This window comes from Triturus cristatus, chromosome 1_2, assembly GCF_964204655.1.
Source record: "Triturus cristatus chromosome 1_2, aTriCri1.1, whole genome shotgun sequence".
Lineage (NCBI taxonomy): Eukaryota > Metazoa > Chordata > Amphibia > Caudata > Salamandridae > Triturus > Triturus cristatus.
Genome location: NC_140580.1, coordinates 585,392,809 through 585,413,957, shown reverse-complemented (window position 1 = coordinate 585,413,957; position 21,149 = coordinate 585,392,809). Strand labels below are relative to the sequence as shown.

General features: G+C 46.1%; 1 protein-coding gene across 1 annotated transcript in view; it reads right to left on the bottom strand.

The window, feature by feature from the left end:
- The window catches only part of TAF5 (TATA-box binding protein associated factor 5), a 205,516-nt gene that overhangs the window by 55,736 nt on the left and 128,631 nt on the right, over positions 1-21,149 (bottom strand). The window contains exon 8 of the mRNA XM_085606681.1: positions 17,074-17,238. Coding sequence (XP_085462807.1) covers positions 17,074-17,238 — 165 coding nt within the window. The remainder of the gene's footprint in view (positions 1-17,073; positions 17,239-21,149) is intronic.

Genomic DNA, 21,149 nt, shown 5'->3' with positions numbered 1-21,149 from the left:
TCCTAAGGTGCGCTTCTGTGAGGTGGAAACAATTTTTCCAAAGTAGCCATCTTTGTGATGGCTTACTTAGGAATTCTGGGACAGGGTTATCCCCACTTCCTCAGGAAGTGGTCATATAGGGGGCGTAGTGACTCCAAGGGTCAGTAGCTCATTGACTACTACCCTACACTCCCCTAACACCGCTAAATTCAATATTTAGGGGAGCCCCTGGCACCAGACAAGCAGATCTTGATGACCTAAGAAGAGAGAGGACACCAAAGAGCCGTAAAAGCAGAGAGGAGCGAAGAAGCAGCTGACCTGGTACCAACCCTGCCGGCCCATCTGCAGCCCTCGTCAAAAACTGTGCCAAAGTAGCCTGGTCCTGCAGCTGTGACTTCAGAACCTTGGGAGGACCTTTTCCCTTCGATAAAGACCAAGACCTCCTATGAACAGTGGACCTGTTCTCCCTGCATCCTGCAGGAACTCCAAAAGCAAAGACTCTGAGGCCTCCGGCACCCCCAAATCCAACGCCTGCGGCCCGAGTTTAAGCGGGCCACCAGTGTCAAAAAGCTCCCCCAGCCCCCTGGAGCTCGAGTCCATCGTGGTTTCACCCCTCCTAGACGCAACCTGCAGCCTCTGCACGGAGGCCCCCCTCGACTGCTTCCACGAAGAAAACCCTAGACCTAAAGACACCTCTGCATCCGTCTCCCCCGGGCCATGGAGAAGAGGTCCCCAGGTGTCCCTATGTCCCGACCATCGCAAGCCTTGAACCCCTCCCCTGTTGCTTCACCTTCTAGCCAAAGAAGGTCTGCAGCCTCTTTCTGCAGTGACTGATCTCCATAGAAACCTATAGGGCTCTCAACGCTGTTTCACACCCTGCACCCAACCACCCTTGTGCTGCTAGTGATGTACTGTTGGTGCTTCCTTGCCCACCACTTACTATCTACAGGATATTGGCTCTGCAAGTCGATGTGCTATACCTGTTAGTAGAACTTGTTCATCCTTTTCAATTTATATTTAAAAAAGTACTTACCTTAACGATTTTTCTCTGATGCTTAAAAGATACTTGATATTTTTATAAATTGGTGTGGAGCTCCTTCTTGAGTCATGCTTCTCATTTATTGATCATTGTATGAATTTGCAAATGTCTTGCCCTCCTCTGTGCTAAGGCTGCTCGACTACACTACTCGCTAATAGAGCACATTGGGATTGAATAGCAAGCACCTGTCCACTAGTAATGGAACCCCTGGCCTCTTTACATGGTATATCAGATTTTTGATCTATCACATAAAAAGCCAGCTTCCTATACTTTCCTTATAAGTGGATGATATGCTCCTCTTCCTACAGAAGAGCAAGGTGACGGGGCCAAAACATGCACATTTTGAAGTTATATGGAAATTCTTTTGGACTCTGGGTCAACAGGGGGGAAATGCAGATGTTCACATTTAGGGCATGGAAACCTAGCTGACAGACTACGTTACACAACTCAACTGTTTTAAATACATTGGTATGTTTACCTGGAGCAATACTCAGTAGTGCTGGGGCCTCAACTGGTTGGTCGGCTGCAGGAAGACATGCAAGGTTGGGATTCGCTCCCACTCTCTAGTTAAGAGGCCACTCTGTTCAAGATGGTTTTGCCCCTAAACTATTGCACTTTACAAAATTACCTCTACCAGATCACAATGTGCTTCTCTCCAGAGCAGCATGCCTGAATCCACACTTTTTTCTGGCCCGGTAAGCTGCCAGGAGAATCTTTTACTAAACGTGTACAGTCTGCAAATGACTGTGGGTTGGGAGTGGCAGATATTTAGCTTTACTTCTGGGCTGCCCAGCTCATCTCGGTAAGCGACTGGCTTTTTGGTGACAGAGAAAACCCAGCCAACAGACACAAGATCACCCTGTTCAAGGGGCCCGAGAGTCTGGGCCTGCTCGACAGCTCAACTAGCCTCCCCACCCATTTGCCTTAGTTATAATGGTAACTCTTGAGTGCTGGTGCGAGACACTGAGATGGATAGGGTGGGCCAACAAGCCTATGTGAGACCCCACTTTGGCAGGGAATGTGGCTCTCACACACACACACACACAACAAAACAGGAGTGTTTCCAACAATGGTGTATCACTGGGATTTCAATGCACTGAGATGCACTAGGGAGCAATATACAATTCTCTGAAAAATTAAAGGAAGAATTTGCCCTTTACAATTCCCAGTTTTATGGATATTTCCAAATAAGGCATATGCTACAGGCACATAATGTGAAGTTGGCTACCATACCAGACTTCTATTCGCCAAAGGCCAAGCAAAGTATGGGACCACTGGTAAGGAAGGGACTTTCCTGAATTCAGAGATCCCTGGTAATAAAAACCCAAACCCCGTTGGATCCATGGAGACCAATGAGAACAAGATTTAGGTCCAATGGAGCCGAGAAAGGGACCCAAGTGAAGATGGACAACCATAAAGCCTGGAAATTCCATCCTGCCTGCACCCTCATCTTCCTGGTACTTAAGGTATACTGGTCACGCATTCATCACATCCTAGGGACGGTGACAGGGTGGACTGTAAGAATGGACCCCAAAGTGAAAATACTGTGGTTGAGGGTTACTTTGGATGCCCCCACCCCCCCAGTCCCTTTCCACTTGCCTTTTCATGGCGGGTTAACCCCCATGAAATGGCCGGCAGAAAGGGACATTGTAATCTCTACAGCAGTCACAGCCACGTTGTAGGAGCAAGCCTAAATGGTGAAAAAGTAGGGGGGGGGAAACGGGGGACATGTTCTCCCCCACTGAAAATTTAGAAAGAAAAGAGAAGGGCAAATAATTAATTGAAACTAATTGTGCTAACGAGTTTTGCGAAGAAGCAATAAAGTTTATAAATCATTATTGTGTGTGCTCAATGTTCAACATCATGGGATGCTCCCCTATAGCCTTCAGGGAACGCACTGTGCTCAAATAGCACCAGGGATCCAAGACAAATTAAATCACAAATGCTCTTAGCGACAAATATATAATTAAAGTGGTGTCAATCCCCCCCCCCCAAAAGTAAAACTGACCTAAATAATTTAACAGCACAGCATTTTTAATACACTGAGGCGATACAATGGGGATAGTTGCATGCAAGTAACTTTGACATGTGCTAGTCATACATATAATTAAACATCCTGCATGCACACTTTTAATGTAAATCTGGATTTCCTACACACATCATTTAAAGGTAGCAGTGTTTTACAGATGTGCAGTGTTAGCTTGGATTAGAGCCAAGCACCCTAATGATTTAGAATGACAAAATCCTAGTATATAAACATCCGTGCTATTCACAGCCTCCTTTCGAAACGGCTGCTTGCCAGCATTGTTAAAAAACAACAATACTAATAAACACATCAAATTCCGACACAAAGCCTTTTACTACAAGCACTGGAAGGAAAAGGGCATTTTTTATGTACATCAGTTGATAGTCAACAATTCGATGTTATCCTTTCCCCAACTACAAGAGAAATGTGGCCTCCCTGACTCTTACATCCAGCAATATAACACATCACCTGTCCTCCAAACCTTTAAAAAAAAAAAAAAATCCAATCCCACTCCTATTTCGTTTATGCCCGTTACGCCCCTGTTTCAAATTCCTTATGACCCAATCCCCAGTGCCTCTTTTATTTATAAAACCTTATCCTTAGCTACTAGCACTCGGAGTAACTCTCCTATTGAATTAGCTTGGGAACAGGATTTCTCTCAACTGTTTTCTGTTCCTCAATGGGATCGATTGTAGCAAAAGATTTTCAAAACTTCTAAAGCTGCCAACATTACACAATCATTATATTTTATTTATAACAGAGTTGTAATTACTCCCCCCTTTTTACACAAAATTGATCATTCTATATCACCTTTGTGTTGGTCCTGCCTTTCTTCTGAAGGAACATTGATACATCTATTTTACTATTGTCCCAAGGTTTATGACCTTTGGAAAGCTATATGGTCAAAATGTGCTTTGAGTTTTTCTTGTGATGTTCCATTCGCTATTCACAATATATTTTTAGGTACTTCATCCAGTGATTTTGACCAACTCCAGTCAAAAACTATTTTATTTGACCTTTTTACTGCTGTTGCTTTTAAAGTTATATTAACATGTTGGAAAGACCATTCTAAATGATCCTTTTTACTTTGGTGGAATTTAATTTCTGATGAACATAGAATTGCTTCTGTCTCTCACTCTTCTATTCATCCAAAGATTAAGTCGGATTTATTATGGCTACCTTTTACTACATTTCTGTCTTCACACTCATCTTTCCTACAATACCCATTTTTAATCCATTTCATTTTTCCTTCTTTTCTCTCTCCTCATTTTTCTCCTCTTCTCCCTTTACTTTCCTCTCTCTTTTCTATAAAAAAAATACATATAACATACTCTTTTCTTTTTTCTTCTAGAACACATTTTATTACGATGTTAGGATTTTTTTTCCTCATTACTTTTCTCTTATATTATTGTGTTTTATTATAATAGTTGCACTATGTACTTTTTTTTATTATTCCTGTTTCAAATAGATTGTATTACCTTCTGTGTATCTCCTGCATTATATCCTCTGAGTTAAGTAACGTTTTAACTCTGTGTTCATTCTCTTAATAAAAATTATTTAAAAAACAACAATACGAAGAACACAAGCAGTCCCCGATGGCACATCACTTAAATTCTCATGATGTGAATCAGGTCTGTTTCTCCCATCCTGGGGCCCATGTGTGACCCACAGCACTAAAAGTGAAACTAACTATGCTTGCACACACTGCAGTCAGTCCTGAACTACACTTGGTGACGGGACAAAAGGCAGCTCTGGCACATTTTGCCATACTATCCCCAAATTTCAAGGAGTGAGTGCAGCGAGAAAGCACAACTTCAAGGAGAGCTGGGAAGAGTTGTACCCTCCAATGAATTATAAACACATTTTTTAACCTTGTGACCTTTTCCTCACCTTCTTTCCCCTCTCTCATCTGCTTTTTGCTATCTAAACCTATCTTTGGCACTCAATCCTCTATTCCCAACCATAACAATTCCTACAGTTAATCTCTCCTTTACATTGCTCACTCCTTCATCCCTCAGTCTTAATGCTTCTTCCTCCTTCCCCCTCGCTCTTCTCTACCCAACATTTTTGTTGCTCCTCTTGATTCATTCTCATTTCCTTCTCCATTCTCGCCTCCATAGCTCATCTTTTCTCCTCTTCCTTAAAACTAATTAAGACCTAGGACCCACTGAAAAGAACAATTTACCACTAGCTCTACCCACTACCAGTGAGGCAACCAATCACTGTAGTTTTCTCCACATTCGCACTCACAAGCACTTCAGTCTGTAACATACTATTCATGTATGTCAGTATATCCTTTCTGTCACTCTGGTGTCTTTGTCCCCACTCCATGCTCCCCCACTTCACACACAAATGCATGCACTGTTTTGAAATACAACATTGAAAGAAAGCCATAAATGAAAGAGAGGGAATATTCCATAGCATATAAATGCTTGTCCCGTGGCTACGTCCAGTACCTACAATAGCTACTTAGTTTTAGGGTAGTCCAGACTTTCAGAACATGAAAAGGGCACTATGAGGAAGAGAACTGCTCGATAACTGATGTTTTTATATCAATAAATAAAAAAGAATCCAGATTGGTAGAACAAGGAGAGTGGCACCATACAAACATCGAGACAGCACATTGCTTAATGCACCTGCTGTAGACATGTGCAGCTTGCACACCACAAATCAGGATATCCAACATTTTCAATTTCAGAGGTTAGAGGGTAGTGCTATATAATAAGATGTTATTCACAGCGCTCACTAATAACACACCTACAGCAAATGCTGTATTCAAATACAAACAGGCTGCAGCACAAGTTGGCTCTGCTGGATGTAACCATGCAGGGGAGAAGAGCCGAATGAAAGCAGGTAGGTAAACTAGAGTATACTCTGTATTACAACCTCATCATTCTAGCATGCCAGTCTTTTTTACCAGGGCCCGCTGTATAGTCATTATGTGGAAGGAAGTGCAAAGCACACATTATCTCAACTGCATATTAATGCACACAAATTCTACTCTGAAGTTAAACCTGGTACTGGAAAAAAGCTATGCTATGTATATAAAGGGGTGAGGGAATGTCTGAAGACACCCTGTCAGGTCCACTGAAGCAATGAAAACCAGGTAGCCCGATTAAGTTTATTATTATTTCACCAGTATGAGGTACTGAACTAAAGTAAAATCTCTGCCGACTGCAACCTTTTACAGGAGAATAGGCCTGAACTGCTTCCTTAGGCAGGACTTGTTCTTTGGCTGGGAATACGACATGGAAAAGCGATCCATCTGTTCTCCCCTCATGTACAATGCCATCACACACTGGTGCTGAGTGTTGCGTCACATGTAAGGGACAGACACATGACCAATCATTGTGGCATCAGACTAAAGCCACATAGTGATTGGCCATGTTCTGTATTACCACACCATGCTGCTTTTTGAGTGTGGACCTGCAGGAAAGGCCAATCTAACAAGACCAGAACCAATCCATGTATGAATGAGATAAAGACCCCCAGAAGGTCATTTGAAAGTGAAGAGCCATCAAGGCTTTGCCCAAATTACCGTCAAGAAGATCCGTGGGAGAATGATATATGTTGATCCCGAGGTACTGAAATGTGGTCATTTCACTCAGCCATTGTCTGAAGAGGAACGTGGCAAGTTTGAGGCAACAGGAAGATGCAAGATTTAGGTCAGTTCACTTGGAAACCCAAAATGGATGCAAAGTCTGAAAAGATGTGAATTATAATAGATAAGTCAACAGATGCATCACTAACATATAGGTTATGAGGGCCCTATTCTTTACCGGTATCCCCCCCATGTGGTTTAGTGTACGTGCAATCGTGCAGACAGAGGCTCTATTGCCATGGGGAATAAAAGTGGGAACGGGGGAAACCCTGTCTGGTGCCCTTGTGTACGTGCCATTGAAGCGGAGATACACATACCTGTTTTTTTACCTTGGCAGTAGGAGCAGAGTGCAATATTTTGTCCACCTACGCCAATGAGGCCCTATCTCAAACTGTTGCAACACCCTGTGTACGTAGTCCCAATGGATACAGCTGAATACTCTTCAGGTTAAGAGCAATGCACACCACATTAGGATGCTAAGTCCCAGACTAATCCTTTACATACCACAGGTGGCAGAGATTTAGAGACGTGCTGCGACCAGGAATGAAACCCGCTTGGTCGTTGTATATTAGGTTAGGCAATACCAGCATGTGGCCACAATCTTAGCAAGAATTCTATAATCTCGATTAGAGATAAAATGTGGGCAATACAATCCAAGCTCTTTTGGGTCTTTGTTGAGTTTCAACAGTGTGGAGATAAGTGCTCAAGGATATAGGTAGATGTCCACAAATAGAGATTGCATCGTGGGTGCCAGAGCTTGAACATAGAACTCAACCGGCAAACCATCAGTGCCTGGCACCTTCCCACGAGGCAACTCCTTCAGACAGGAGCCAATCTAGTCAGTGATTGGTGCATTCAGTGTCTCCTCAGTGTCAGGCAGGGGGTATGCTGGGAAGAGGAGCCTCTGATATAAAGTGCTGAAACTCATTGAGTAAGAACAATGGTGGGGGAGCATATAGTGTCCTATAGTAGTCATGGAAAGCAATATTGGATTGTTGGGTAAGGGCATCAATTCTAGAGGGGAGGTTAATATTTAGTGGGTTGAGCTCACGGCTAGGAGGAGAGATCAACAGAGCCAATAAGCGGTTTGATTTGCCGCCTTCATAATGAGTTCTAGCAGCATGAGCAGTGTAATTGTGGCAGCAAAGCAATTCTGGTTCGTCATAGAAGTCAGTAGGTACAGCGCTAAGAGCATCCAAGCATTCCACGTCGGCAGCTACTGCCTGTTCGGCCCGTAACAGAGAGACTTAGAAAATCTCCTAGGGACTCTGCGTACCACATATGTGGTATTAATGCAGAGTCCTCTTGTGACAACTTTGAAAGCCTCAGATTCAAATCAGATGGGAGGATGATAATCCAGCATTGTCCCAAAAGGAGGAGTCTATGTGATCGAGCAGTTCTGTTGAAAGACTAGGTCTTTAGCATCATAACCAAGAGACGCCACGTAGGAATTGGAGAGGGTGGACATCCCCATGCTAATGCCATAACTAACTAGTTTTGATCCAAGAAGATACAAGGGCGGTAATTTATGGATGACACTACAGTGTATATGAGTGTTGAGAAGACAAATCTGTCCAGTCAAGAATTTAATTTATGGACTGGGGAATTAAACAAGAATTCATGGTGTGATGGGTATTTTATTTGCCAGGTGTCATCAAGGGACCAGTAAACAAGTCATTGTCGTAGATGCGCAGTATTCAGCAATATAGCGGGATTGAGAGAACAGAGGCATCGAACCAATCGAGGGAGGCATCAATGATCGTGTTAAAATCCCCACTGACAATCCAGGGTGCATCCGGCCACTCAATCATTAAGGACGTTATGCTGGACCAAAAGGACAAGTGGACGAAATGCATAAACAACTCCAGGGTTTAGTGGAAAACCATTAAATGTTCCTCCTACTAATGCAAATCAGCAGCCTGTTTCAATGTGAATTTCCTCTATTCTGAGCCGTGTCTCAGCTCTTACTCATATCGCCATCCCTCAGCCAAAGACTCAGTAGCTTGTATCAAATACTTGCCCTTGCCATCTGGACTGTAGTTTAGGCACCTCTGCAGCTGCCAGGTGAATCTCTTGAAGAAAGGCAATATGTACATTTAAACGGAGCAAGGCTGCATGCACTTTATAACGTTTACGCATTGAATTCATGCTCCTGATATTCCATGTAATTAAGTTATAGATGTCAACTGTCAGGATACAGAAAAGGAGGGTATAAGCATGCATCCGACAATGGACTGACAATCCAGGAGACGCTTAAGTCCCTATGGTGATGGGAGCACATGGCAAATAAGGGGAAATGTAGATCCAGGAGAGCATCAACCCAACCACAAATGGATGCAACCAGCATCCATAGGACAGAAAACCTTAAAGGGGAACACAAACAAAAGAAAGGAAAACCAAAACTTACTAACAGGGGGAAGGGATAAGGAAGGAGAACAAAAACTATTGCAATTGCCCAGCGGGTATGCCGAAGGACTGAGTAGTGGGACGTGTCAACAGCGTCAGGGAGCCTCTGGGTCAGCAGACAGGTCGATATGACTAAGTTATAAGGACAGCATAATCCTCAAGCAATCACAAAGTAAAGGGAGTCATTACCCTGGGTTCAGCTATGGGGACCAACCTGCAGAGGAAAGAATGAACTGAGAAGCGGAACCCCATGGAGGCAAATATATAATGAAAGTGAATTGGCACAAGGAAAAACTAGAAGGACCGCTAAGCCAAATCTTCAATGGAATGGGCCATGAACTTCAGGGGACTGGGTGTATCGAAGCCAGACCCCCTCCTACAGCCTGTCATCCCCAAAGCTTTCGAATCCGAGGTGAGTAGGTGCAAAGTTGCCTAGAGACCCTGGAGAGAGGCTGCAGTAGCAACAGCGCTGTGCTGCTCCCGCCAGCATTGTGCGGGAGGTTGTTAAACGCTTTACGTGCCTGCGGCGCAGCAGTCAAACTGTGGTAGGTATTAGTGCCATCTCTGGCGCTGATGAAGAATGTGATGGTGAACGGCTAGCACCCCACTTGCTGAACATTTCCACCCAGTCTCAGTCTTCCTTGGGCTGTGAAAAAAAGGAGTATGGTGGGCATTTAAGATCCGCTGTTTTGCAGGGAACAGTGCATATTTAAGATCACCCTCATCATCTCGGATCGTACAGAGCCCTTGTTGCAGACTGCTACCACGACCGCATCTCAGTCGCAATAATTCAAGAGTCTCACCACTAGGGGTCTGGGCAGTGCTCCAGGTGGGCACTCTGTGAGCACGTTCAATCACAAAATAAGGTGAGTGTGTTGTAGGGGCCATGTACTGTTTTATCCAATGTTCCAGTTTACCTTCGACAACGCGTAGTCTGTCCATAATAGTTTGGGTTTGTTCAGTGATAGCTTGCGTATTTGTGGCGACCTTTCCGGACAGTGTATGGTGATTTCCCCAGAGGATCATCAGATCATTAGTGAAGGGGTCAAATCTGGCCTCAGGAGCCTCTCGGAACTCAGCAATGGTTGCCAAAATTCTGCTCAATTTATTGGCTGATGCGGGGAAATCCGACCCCTCCTGCGAATGCTGCCTGGAGGCCATCTGCGGGAATTGCTTCTCCCCAGCTGGGGATGCGGGTTGAGTGTCTCAGGGAATCAGCTCAACCGCCATTCCTCAATGTTGCCCAAATGCACTCCTCCATGCACCCATATACTCAGAGGTCCCCAGCGGCTACCAGTACACAGTCCTAGGATGGGGGCTTGATCCAAGTGGCATCGAGTGAGCTTGTTGTATGGGAGACCCGTTTGACCTATGTCTGGCGTGAGCCAGGAAGTAGGGGCACAAGCAGTCTCAGGAATTTCCAGCCTGCAACCAGGTTTACAGATCGCCTGATGCTGTTGCAGAGGGTGAAATTCTGTCTCCAGCAAGTCCTTAAGGAGAGGTTTAGTCCAACGGGGGCTCTAGGAATGCAGACAACTAGGTGCAGCCAAGCCCAGACGCAGTGACCTTCAACAGGGGGGGGGGGGCAAGTAAGAACTGCTAAGCTGCTAGTTGTGAGTATCTGTCCACGCCGCTCTCCCCTGCCAGAGGAAAGGGTGGGGCCGAGCCACTCCCGATAAGCCTGCAGCCCCAAGCCACCATATCAGGCAGAGGGAAAGCAAAGAAAATCGCCCTGTGCCTCAGCGACACACTCAGCCTCGCCACCCTATCTGCAGTCAGAGTGGGGTATGCGGGCTGTAGCTTGAGAAGCAGCACATTGATAATTTGAGTGAAGACTAAATCAGCATTGGCCCACTGTCAAGATCTGAGTCAGTGACATGGATCACAGAATGATAGAATTAGGGGTGATCTAGAAAGGGCCTTTTGCCCACCTACATTTCCTGTTTCTGAAACAGGGCATTTAAGAAACCTGGCCTTGGGGTGCGCTAGAGAGCCCGCGGCAAGATTGTCGCACAATAGTGCTGCAATCCAATAAGGAGCTGTAAAGGGTAAGTGCCAAACCGCCCTCCACTCAATAATCAATAAATCAAATAGGGTTAGGCACTATAGAGGGATCTGATTTTTACCAGTGTTAAGGACCCACAAGACTTCGAGACATCACTTGTATGTCTTCTACTACTGGTATTATATCCAGAAAATTGTGGTCCTATTCCCCTCAGACGTTAGAGACAACAGCAGCCGTCCAACAACCAACACCGTCACAAAGAAAAGTCAAAAAGTACTTCCAGACAAGTGAGGGTGAAAAAGGTGAGTGGGCCCCTCACGTACGCACCACCAGGGAGGCTGCTAGCCGGTTCTCGCTAGTATGCCCACGTTTCCATACTAGCGAGAACCGGCTAGCAGCCTCCCTGGTGGTGCGTACGTGAGGGGCCCACTCACCTTTTTCACCCTCACTTGTCTGGAAGTACTTTTTGACTTTTCTTTGTGACGGTGTTGGTTGTTGGAGGGCTGCTGTTGTCTCTAACGTCTGAGGGGAATAGGACCACAATTTTCTGGATATAATACCAGTAGTAGAAGACATACAAGTAATGTCTCGAAGTCTTGTGGGTCCTTAACACTGGTAAAAATCAGATCCCTCTATAGTGCCTAACCCTATTTGATTTATTGCACAATAGTGCTGCTCTGCCAGTCGGAATTAAAAACGATGATGATATGTGGCAGAAGATAGGGGACAGTAAATGCTGCCACTTTGAGCTGCTGACGATAGCGGCTTGCGGATGTCCCAGTGATCAAGGCGTGTTGGACTGCGGCCTGCAACACAAAAACAAATGGCGGCATGAGATGAGGTCCTGGCCCCGCTGGAGGCGAAGTCAGCGGTTCCTGTCCCCTGCTGCCGCCGACCCGGCCCAGGAATGGTGGGCGGAAGATCTGTAGCCTGCCTATGGATGTGGGACGTGTAGCCGGGGAGCGCTCTCGAAAGGCACAAGCGTGTGACCCGATCAGAGTGATTTGAGAGTTGGAGCCCCGCGGAGCCGGTACTGGTGGAGGAGCGGCAGTGGCGGGCACAGCAAAGAGTGTAAACAGGAGTCGGGTGCCAGCTGTGATCCACGATTGCTGAGGCACACGCTGTGGATCGGCTGCAAGGAGGAAAGCATACAGAGCGTGGGGCGAACCTGCATGGCGCAGGGAAGTTCTCTTTAGTATCTGGTGGCAAGTAAGGAGCATAATCTACTGCGGGACACCCGGAGCGCACAGAAGACAGCGTGTGCCTCCCCTTCTGCGGGCTCCAGTAAGCGTGGCTTGGGCCTGTGGAGAGGTTCAATAGTAACCGGAGGCCTGGGTCGAGTTGATGGGAAACCTAACTCCCTTGGAGGCGCCACTTACGCATGGGAAACCACGTGTCTACATTATAGCAGGTCCACGCGTACTGTCACTCCTGGACTCTGTTGGTGGAGTGTCCACGTGTGGGCATCGAGATCTTGGTGTGGGAATAAGCAGAGACGTCACTGGCTGCTGACAGCTGTGTGGGGCGCCCATTACAACAGTTGTCAGGTGGCTGCACTGGAACCGGGAAAATGGGCAAGTCCGATAAACAGCCCAAGCTGTTCTTTGAGTCTCGCCGCTCCTTGCGGCCTACAGTGGAGCACTCAGATACTGAGCTAGAGGTGGGGCAATAGAGTACACGGTCATTGAAGTCTACTCTGCTGGCAGTGCAGCAGAGTCTACAGGGCATATATGGAAAAATAGACACCCTCACACTTAGGATGGACAGTATGGCTGCCAAGTTGGGCAAGCAGGGAGCGCGCCTAGATACCGCGGAGCAGCGCATTTCTACTGTCGAGGACTAGTCACATGCGACAGTGGACAAATGCCGCGACATAGAAAAAATATTGGAGGTTATCTGAGCAAATATTTAGAGGTGCACTCCTGGCGCAACAACCTGCGAATAATGGGGGTTCGAGAAAGTACCAATACAGGCCGCCTTGAAGACTACATAGAAGGAATTCCTGAATATCATCTCCAGAGTGGACATCATTCTTTGAAAGAGAGACCACAATTTGGGTATCATCAGCATATGATTCTAATGATAACCCAAATGATTGGAGAAGCATGGCCAAAAGATTCACATACAAATCGCACTACGAAGGGCTCAGTGATGAGCCCTGCAGAACTCCACAAGGCAGAGAATAGGGATCCGAAGTAAAAGCGTCCGAGAGACTGCTTGTTGCCAATTACAGAGGAAAGACTGCAGAAGGGTAAGTGTTGGTCCATTTATCACGAGACTGCACATATGGTCAACCAAGAGCCCATGGTTGACTATCAAAAGCTGCTGACAGGTGTAACAGGATGAGGGCGGCACTTCCTCCTCCATCCAATGTCACTCTAAATTCCTAGGTTGCCGCAATAAACACGGATTCCGTATTTTGGCCTGGTCTAAAGCCAAACTGAGCGTTGTCGGGGAGATGATTCTCATCTATGTATGAAGCGGGTTGCACATTATTTACCTTCTCCACCAGCTTCGCTGGGTAGAGAAGCAGAGATATTGGGCAGTGGCTGTTGAAGTCCATCACATTAAGGTTGGGTTTTCTTTTTAACAGTGGGAGCACCGAAGCCAACTTCCACAGAGGGAAAGATCCCAGTCTTAAACGTAACAGAATAGATTTTTGACATGTATAGTGATACTCCTTTCGATGCCAAGTGTATTATTTTAGGGGGACAGGGATCCTGTGGAGATCCAGATTTAATATTTTGATTGTCATTAACTAAATGCTCGACCAAGGGAGCCTCAAATTGCCTAAAACTTGGGCTTGCACAAGCCACCTCTTGATACTGATCATAATTAGAGCAACCAGAACAAATAGTTGTGAACTTATTAAAGATAGTCACTTCTTTCTCCTGGAAAAAAATGGCAAAGGAGTCACAGTAATCCTTACTTTTTGCCTCTGCGTTACTAACTGTGTCACTGGAACCAAACTATACCCGACTAAGGAGGTCATAACAAGGGCGAAGCAGGTCCTACGTTGCTTGTGTTCCAGTTCAGGGAGGACCTGGCTTGGCAGTTCGGTCAGGACTGTTCCCATTGGAGCAGGGTCAAGACTGGTTTGCGTATAGCTGGGTCCAAGTTGAGGTGACAGGGTGTGAAAAAGAACAATGGATTGTGATGCGGCTGTAGGAAGCTGGCTATGTATATGGTATACCACTAAATGGTTATAAAGTGCACCTAGTCCACAAATGCCTGCAGAGGTGCACAGGGCTCAATGTAAACCCAAAGTGCTCTATTTGTGGTAGTGTGTGCGAGCAGCCTTAGGCCCAACACAGAGGAGTGGAAGACATTTGTTATGCACACAGTGACTATTGAATGACACACGACTCAAAAAGGAAGCCCACACCAATTTTAGGAAAATAAGCTTCCTTCTAGATTTATTTTAAGACAAAAAGGTAAGCACATTTTTCAGGAAAAATACTATACACTTTACAAAGTTGACACCTAGTGCAATTTTAAGGCTGTGCAATGTTAACAAGAATGCAGTTATTCAGGTAAGTATACTTCTTACTGATTCAAACATCGGGGTTTCAGGTCAACACCAGGCAATTTCAAATTGATACCATGAATGCACCACCACCGGTACAGGGGCAGCCAGGTACAGCGGTCGAATTCGGGGTCAGGTCCTCAATGTTAACCAATGGAGAATGGGGCGATTGAAGATGTGCTGATCACAGGTGAGTAAAGCGGAGTCAGGGGTAGATCTCCTCGAGCTAAGGTAAGCATGGGGGGGCCACAAGGCAGCACCAAACTTAGACCCTCAGGGGCGGCCGAGGGCAGAATGGCACCACAACATCGGGCGCCCAATGCAACTCAATGAGGGAGATCATTTTGGAAAGAGGCTGCAGGCGCTGGCCAGGTAAGTTCTGATGCTAGGGGACATAGGGACACCATTGGTCAAACTCGCGGGAACAGCTTACCGGGCAAGTCGTGGTCAAGAGAAGTCTTCGGATTCAGGCTGCAGGCGTCAATTTAGAGTCTGGCAGGGGTCAGCCCATGGTGGACTCTGGCTCAGAAGCACTGGGGAACCTTTGCAGAACCGTTGGGCTATTTGGACTCAGACCGTGGCCATCGGGTGCAGAGGTGGGTCTGGAGGTGGTTTTGCGGTTCCTTAGAGCGGAACTCGTTTCTTCTTGAAAGGTCCACTGTCCACAGGATATCTTGATCTTTGTCGAAGGCAGGCAGTCTTCAAGGATTTGGAGGTCACTGGGCTGCAGGACCGGTCGTCTTTTGGCGCAGGCTTGTCGATGGCTGCAAACAGGCCGGTAGGGCTGGGGCCAAGTCAGTAGGTACTACAGTCTTCTCTGTTGCTGTAGTGTCTGGCTCTTCTTAGGTCGTGAAGATCAGATTTCAGGGTCGGGGAGCCACCTAAATTCTAGATTTAGGGATGTTACTGGGTAGTAACAGTCAGGGACAATTATACCACCCTCCTGTGGGAGGGGGCATAGCCCTAGCCCTGACTGGATAATGCCCACCATCTTCAAGATGGTAGGCATGGAAGTGTGCTTTACTTCACCTCCAGCACCCGAGGGGTGGAGTTGGAGAAGGGGGTGTGGGGGGAAACAGCTCCTATTCTTCCTAAGTTTTCCTGCCGGTCCTTCCACCAAAAGTGGTGGTTTAAACCAGAGGCGGCCATTTGCTGCTAGCAGCAGAGGCTGGATTTGCTTTACAAAGGTGGCAGTCATCTGCAGCTTTCCTCTTGAACACTGTGCCCATCCTGGGCGAGGAGGTCCGACACCTACACCCAGGATGTGCTTTGTTTTTAGCCTCAGAGAGCAGAGGCTCTCGACTCAGGGGCCCAGAAACATGTCTGGTAGTGGCAGGCTGCCAAAAGCCAGTCAATGACCACACCTGGGCTGGTAGGTTTTCAGGGGGCACCTCCGAGGTGCCCTCTGAGTGCATGTTTCAATAAATAAGACACTGGCATCAGTGTGGGTGTATTAGAGGAGTGGTTTGGTAACAAACACTCCCGGGTTCGGAAACGCCATCATGGTGCAGGGTAACTCGAGTTGTTGAGTTTCCAGCCCATGTACTCTTTATGGCTTCCCCAGCACTTACATTTTTAAGAATAGACTTTAATATTGTAGGGGCATATCTTCTCATGCAGATATGCCCACACAGGAGATATAGTGCACCCTGCCTTGGGGCTTGTAAGACCTGCTAGATGGGTGACCTACCTATACATTGGGCAGTGCTGCTGAACATGGCACACAGGCAGTGTGCCATGTCAACTTCACGCTACAGTACCAGTTTGCATGCCCTTGGTGAGGGGTCCCTAGGGGACACTTTTCAGTCCCAATGCCCTAGGTACCAGGGTACAATTTAATAGCAACTTACAGGGGGGTCTGAAGTGACAATCGTGGTACATTTTTAAGAACACTGGTACAAGGAACCTGGACAGCAGGGAATACTGCAACAGAAACCCACTTAGACACAGAAGCCCAGAGCAATTACCAGTGGTTGAGATTAATTCAAGCATTCTATTATTACTTTTAGTATACTTTAGTGTGTCGCCCTAAGTGGGACCCATGCACACTACATCACTGGAACCAAGCTATACTTGGCAGATGAGCCCATAACAAGGGTGAAACCGGTCCTGGTTTCCTTGCATTCCGATTCAGGGATGTTCTAGCTTGGCAATTCAGGCTACACTGTTCCCATTGGATCAGGGTCAAGACTGACTTGCATTTAGCTGGGTCCAAACGGACAATGCATGGTGTGCAAAGAATGAAGGATTGGGATGCGGGTATCCGGGTAGTTACCATTGGTTGAGATTAATACAAGTATTCCATCCACCACTTTCAGCATACTTTATGGTTAAAAAACAGCCTTTTGGGGCAGGGTTCAAAAGAGCAGACATTCAATGGAATTACCTCATAAAAATGAATGTAAAAGGTTAATAAAGTAAGGATACACACTGGACATAAGGACAAGTACTGGACTGTACCAGAAAAACAAGCAACTAATGCGACTCTCACCGAGCAACCCGGTCATGGCCTCCAGATATGAAGTAGTAGCCGAAGGGTGAGAACTGTGTATCCCACACAGGATAATTGTGACCTTTGTAGCCCACCAAGCATGTGAAAGTCTGCAGGCTCCACAATCTGATTGTACCATCTTCTGAACTCGACAGCAAGTAATTTCTAATAAGAGAATAAAGGAAAAATATATGATCATAGTTCAGTAAGAAATAACATATAAGCAGGATGCCATACATATGCTGATTCGAATCTCAATATAAACTGTGCAGGCATCTATGAATAGCTGCATGAAGATCATTGTGAACAAAGTATTTTAGGAGAAAGCATCTTCTATAACAGCTCATTTTGTTTGCAGTGTGTTGTGCTTATAAGTTTAAAGAAAATGTCTAAGTTTTAAAACAATTTTGTTTTGCAGAGAAGATTTTCAAACACATAATTTACAATTTATCAGTGATGAAGCAAAACATTCTAATGTAGCCTTTCCATGGTGAGTCCTTTTGTTCAACATTCTCCAGTTTCGAATCATCAGTGCTAGAGTACTGGAAGGATTTGGAAACATTCTTGGGTGTTAAATGTACCCACCCTTCTCAGAAGATGGCACAATGTAAATGCTACTTACCTGCAACTACTATTCTACGGTGCTGAAATCCTTCAGATCGTTGCTTCTGAAATATTCACAGTATATCTGAACATAATTAAACAAGTAATATCACAAATGTAAGCTTGTCCATTACTTGGTCTCTTTACTTGTCAATGAGGTGAGCATTAATACACACAACTAGAAGGTATGTTACATTCGTACAGCAAGTAAAGTGTTCTCTTGTATGCTTAAGTGTCTCACTGGGAAGGAGTGAAGGATGCATGTAAATCTAGAAAAGAAAGATAATATGATGGATAACCGTCACTAAATTTAAGCAGTGTTTCCTTCTCCTGCATTTGATCTTTTATTGATTTATATAATATTCAAAGAGTATCATATCAGTTTTACTTGAACGGCAAGCTGGTGAGGCATCATCCACAACCAAACACATTTGCCCAATTGCGTCCCTGCTCCGTCATTTGCTTCTCCACAGTGAAGCTTCCGGCAGTGCAAGCTTTCCACATTGCCCATAGGCAGATTTCTTGGGATGTACTGTTGGCACACAGAGCTGTTTTAGAAGCTCTCCACATCACAGGCAGTGCTGGAATTCTGCCTGTGCAAGATTAGTTTTCAGATAATTTTATATGACACATATAACAATCTCTAGTCCTGATGAGGGATGCCCCATATCTATGATCTAAAACTGAATACGCTAACAAATTTCCATGGTTCCTTAAAATAACGAAGATCTGGAAAAACATTCAATCATATTCAACTTGAGCCGAACGAGATTTGAAAGAAAAAGGTCTGGTTAATATAAAGTCTGAAACACATTTGTAAAAAAACTTTATTTAAATGTCTAATATAATTTTACATGAGAAAGACATGTATAGCAAACATGCCAACAATGTAACATTGCAGCAATTCCCCAAATATATACACAACACAGTTTCCATGAGAACCCCATGTGAGAAAGTGCCATCTTTCTTGCATGGTATGCCCCCACTTTTTGCTGAATTGCTGAATGTACTTTGACTGAGTGTGCCTTGGGCTCCTGACAATCAGGTGCCCAGGGCCTATGTTCCTTCCCTAAAAACCTAAAACCCAAATTGGCAAACCCTGGCCACATGTCAGCCCCTGGTAAATGGTACCCTAGGTACCCAGGGCCTTGTGACCAGGGAAGGCCTCTAAGGGCTGCAGCACTCATTGTGCCACCCTTAGAGGCCCTGTACCCTAACACACACACCCTGCCCTTGCAGGCTGAGTGTCTGGCTACAGGACAAAATGAATATGCTACTTACCAGTATGCATCTGTTCTTGGCATGTAGGGCTGCTGACATTCATATCTGTGCATAGATCGCCGCCTAGTGTTGGGTCCGGATGTTTGCACGTTGTTGTCCTGGAAGAGTCTTCGAAGTATCCTGGGATAGGTGACTCCTCCCCTGGACTACAGTGCGCATGGGCATCCTCTCCATCCTCAGATTGTTTTTCGCCATTGTGGCAGTGATGGAGTAGATACAGAAAGTGATGACCATGCTTACAGTAATTCTGAGAGCTGCAGCTGCTACAGGCGCCGGGGAGGAGGGAGGGCGATATGAATGTCAGCAGCCCTACATGCCAAGAACAGATGCATACTGGTAAGTAGCATATTCAGTTCGAGGCATGTGGGCTGCTGAATTCATATCTGTGCATAGAATATATAGCAGTGCCCTCTTATTAGCGGCGGCTACCAGTGCCAGCTGCAGCGGTCTGAAAAAGAGTTTTGAGAACAGCCTGTCCTACAGCTGCCTGCTGTTTTGATTGCACATCTACACAATAGTGTTTGGTAAATGTGTGTGTAGTGGACCAGGTGGCTGCTCTACATATGTCATGCAAAGGAATGTTTCCTAGGAAAGCCATTGAGGCCCCTAACTTACATGTTGAGTGGGCTCGTGGGGGAATCGTTAAAGTGCGTTTAGCCTTTTGATAGCAAATTTGAATACATTTAACGATCCATCTGGCTATTCCTGCTTTGGAGATAGCGTTACCTTTGTGGTGTGGGGCAAAGGCAACGAAAAGTTGTTGTGTTTTCCTAAAGGGTTTGGTCCTGTCGATATAATACATGAGGGCCCTTTTGACATCTAGTGTATGGAGTGCCCTTTCTGCGACAGTTTGTGGATTTTGGAAGAAAACGGGCAGTTCAATGGTTTGATTCATGTGGAACTGCGATACCACCTTTGGCATGAATTTGGGGTTGGTACGTAGTACGACCCTGTTGGCGTGAACCTGTATAAACGGCTCTTGAACGGTTAGTGCCTGGAGTTCACTAACTCTTCTCAAAGAAGTGATCGCTACTAGGAAAGCTACTTTCCAGGTAAGGAATTGAATCTCGCATGAGTGTAGAGGTTCAAAGGGTGGACCCATCAGGCGTGTGAGGACCAAGTTGAGGTTCCACATCGGAGCCGGTGGGTGGCTTGGTGGAATGACTCGTTTGAGTCCTTCCAAGAATGCTTTGATGGCAGGCACTCTAAATAGAGAGAGGTGCTGCCTGGTCTGCAGATAGGCTGATATTGCGGTCAAATAGACACGTATAGAGGTGTACGCCAGATTGCATCGGTATAGGTGTAATAGGTAACAAATAATAATTTGGATGGATGCATCTAGCGGGTTAATGTCATTATTATTGCAATAAATGACGAACCTCTTCCATTTGGCTGCATAGCAAGCTCTGGTAGTGGGTCGCCTGGCCTCCTTAATGATGTCCATACAGTCAGGTGGCAGGTTGAGGTAGCCAAACTCTAGGACTTCAGGAGCCAGATTGCCAGGTTCAGCTGTTGCGGATCTGGGTGCTGAATCTCTCCATGGTTCTGCGTTAAATGCTCGGGTTTGATCCGCAGCCTTTGATGCGGCACCACGGAAAGTTCGAGAAAGGTGGTGTACCACGGCTGGCGTGCCCACGTTGGAGCAACCAGGACGAGCGTCAGTGAGTGTTGACGCAGTTTGCGTGCCACCAGCGGTATCAGTGGTGCTGGGGGAAAAGCGTACGCAAATCTGCCGGACCAGTTCATCCATATCGCATTGCCCTGCGACTGCGGATGTGGGAACCTGGCGGCAAAGCTTTGGCATTTTGCGTTTTCGCTTGTCGCGAATAGGTCTATCTCTGGATGACCCCACTGCTGGAAGTACGGTTGGAGTACTGATGGGTGTAACTCCCACTCGTGCATCTGGTGGCTGTGTCTGCTGAGCAGATCCGCCATCTGATTGTCCTTGCCGGGGAGGTGTTCTGCCATGAGGAACATGTTCCTTTGAATGGCCCACTTCCACATGCTCTGAGCCAGATGAGACAACTGTGGAGAGTGTGTTCCTCCCTGCTTCTGTATGTAGTACATGGCAGTCATCAGCTCTAGAAGGTTGATGTGCATCTTCTTTTGTTGTTGTGTCCATAGTCCCTGCACTGTGTAATGGAGTACATGAGCTCCCCATCCCTGGAGAGACGCGTCCGCCGTCAGTATTA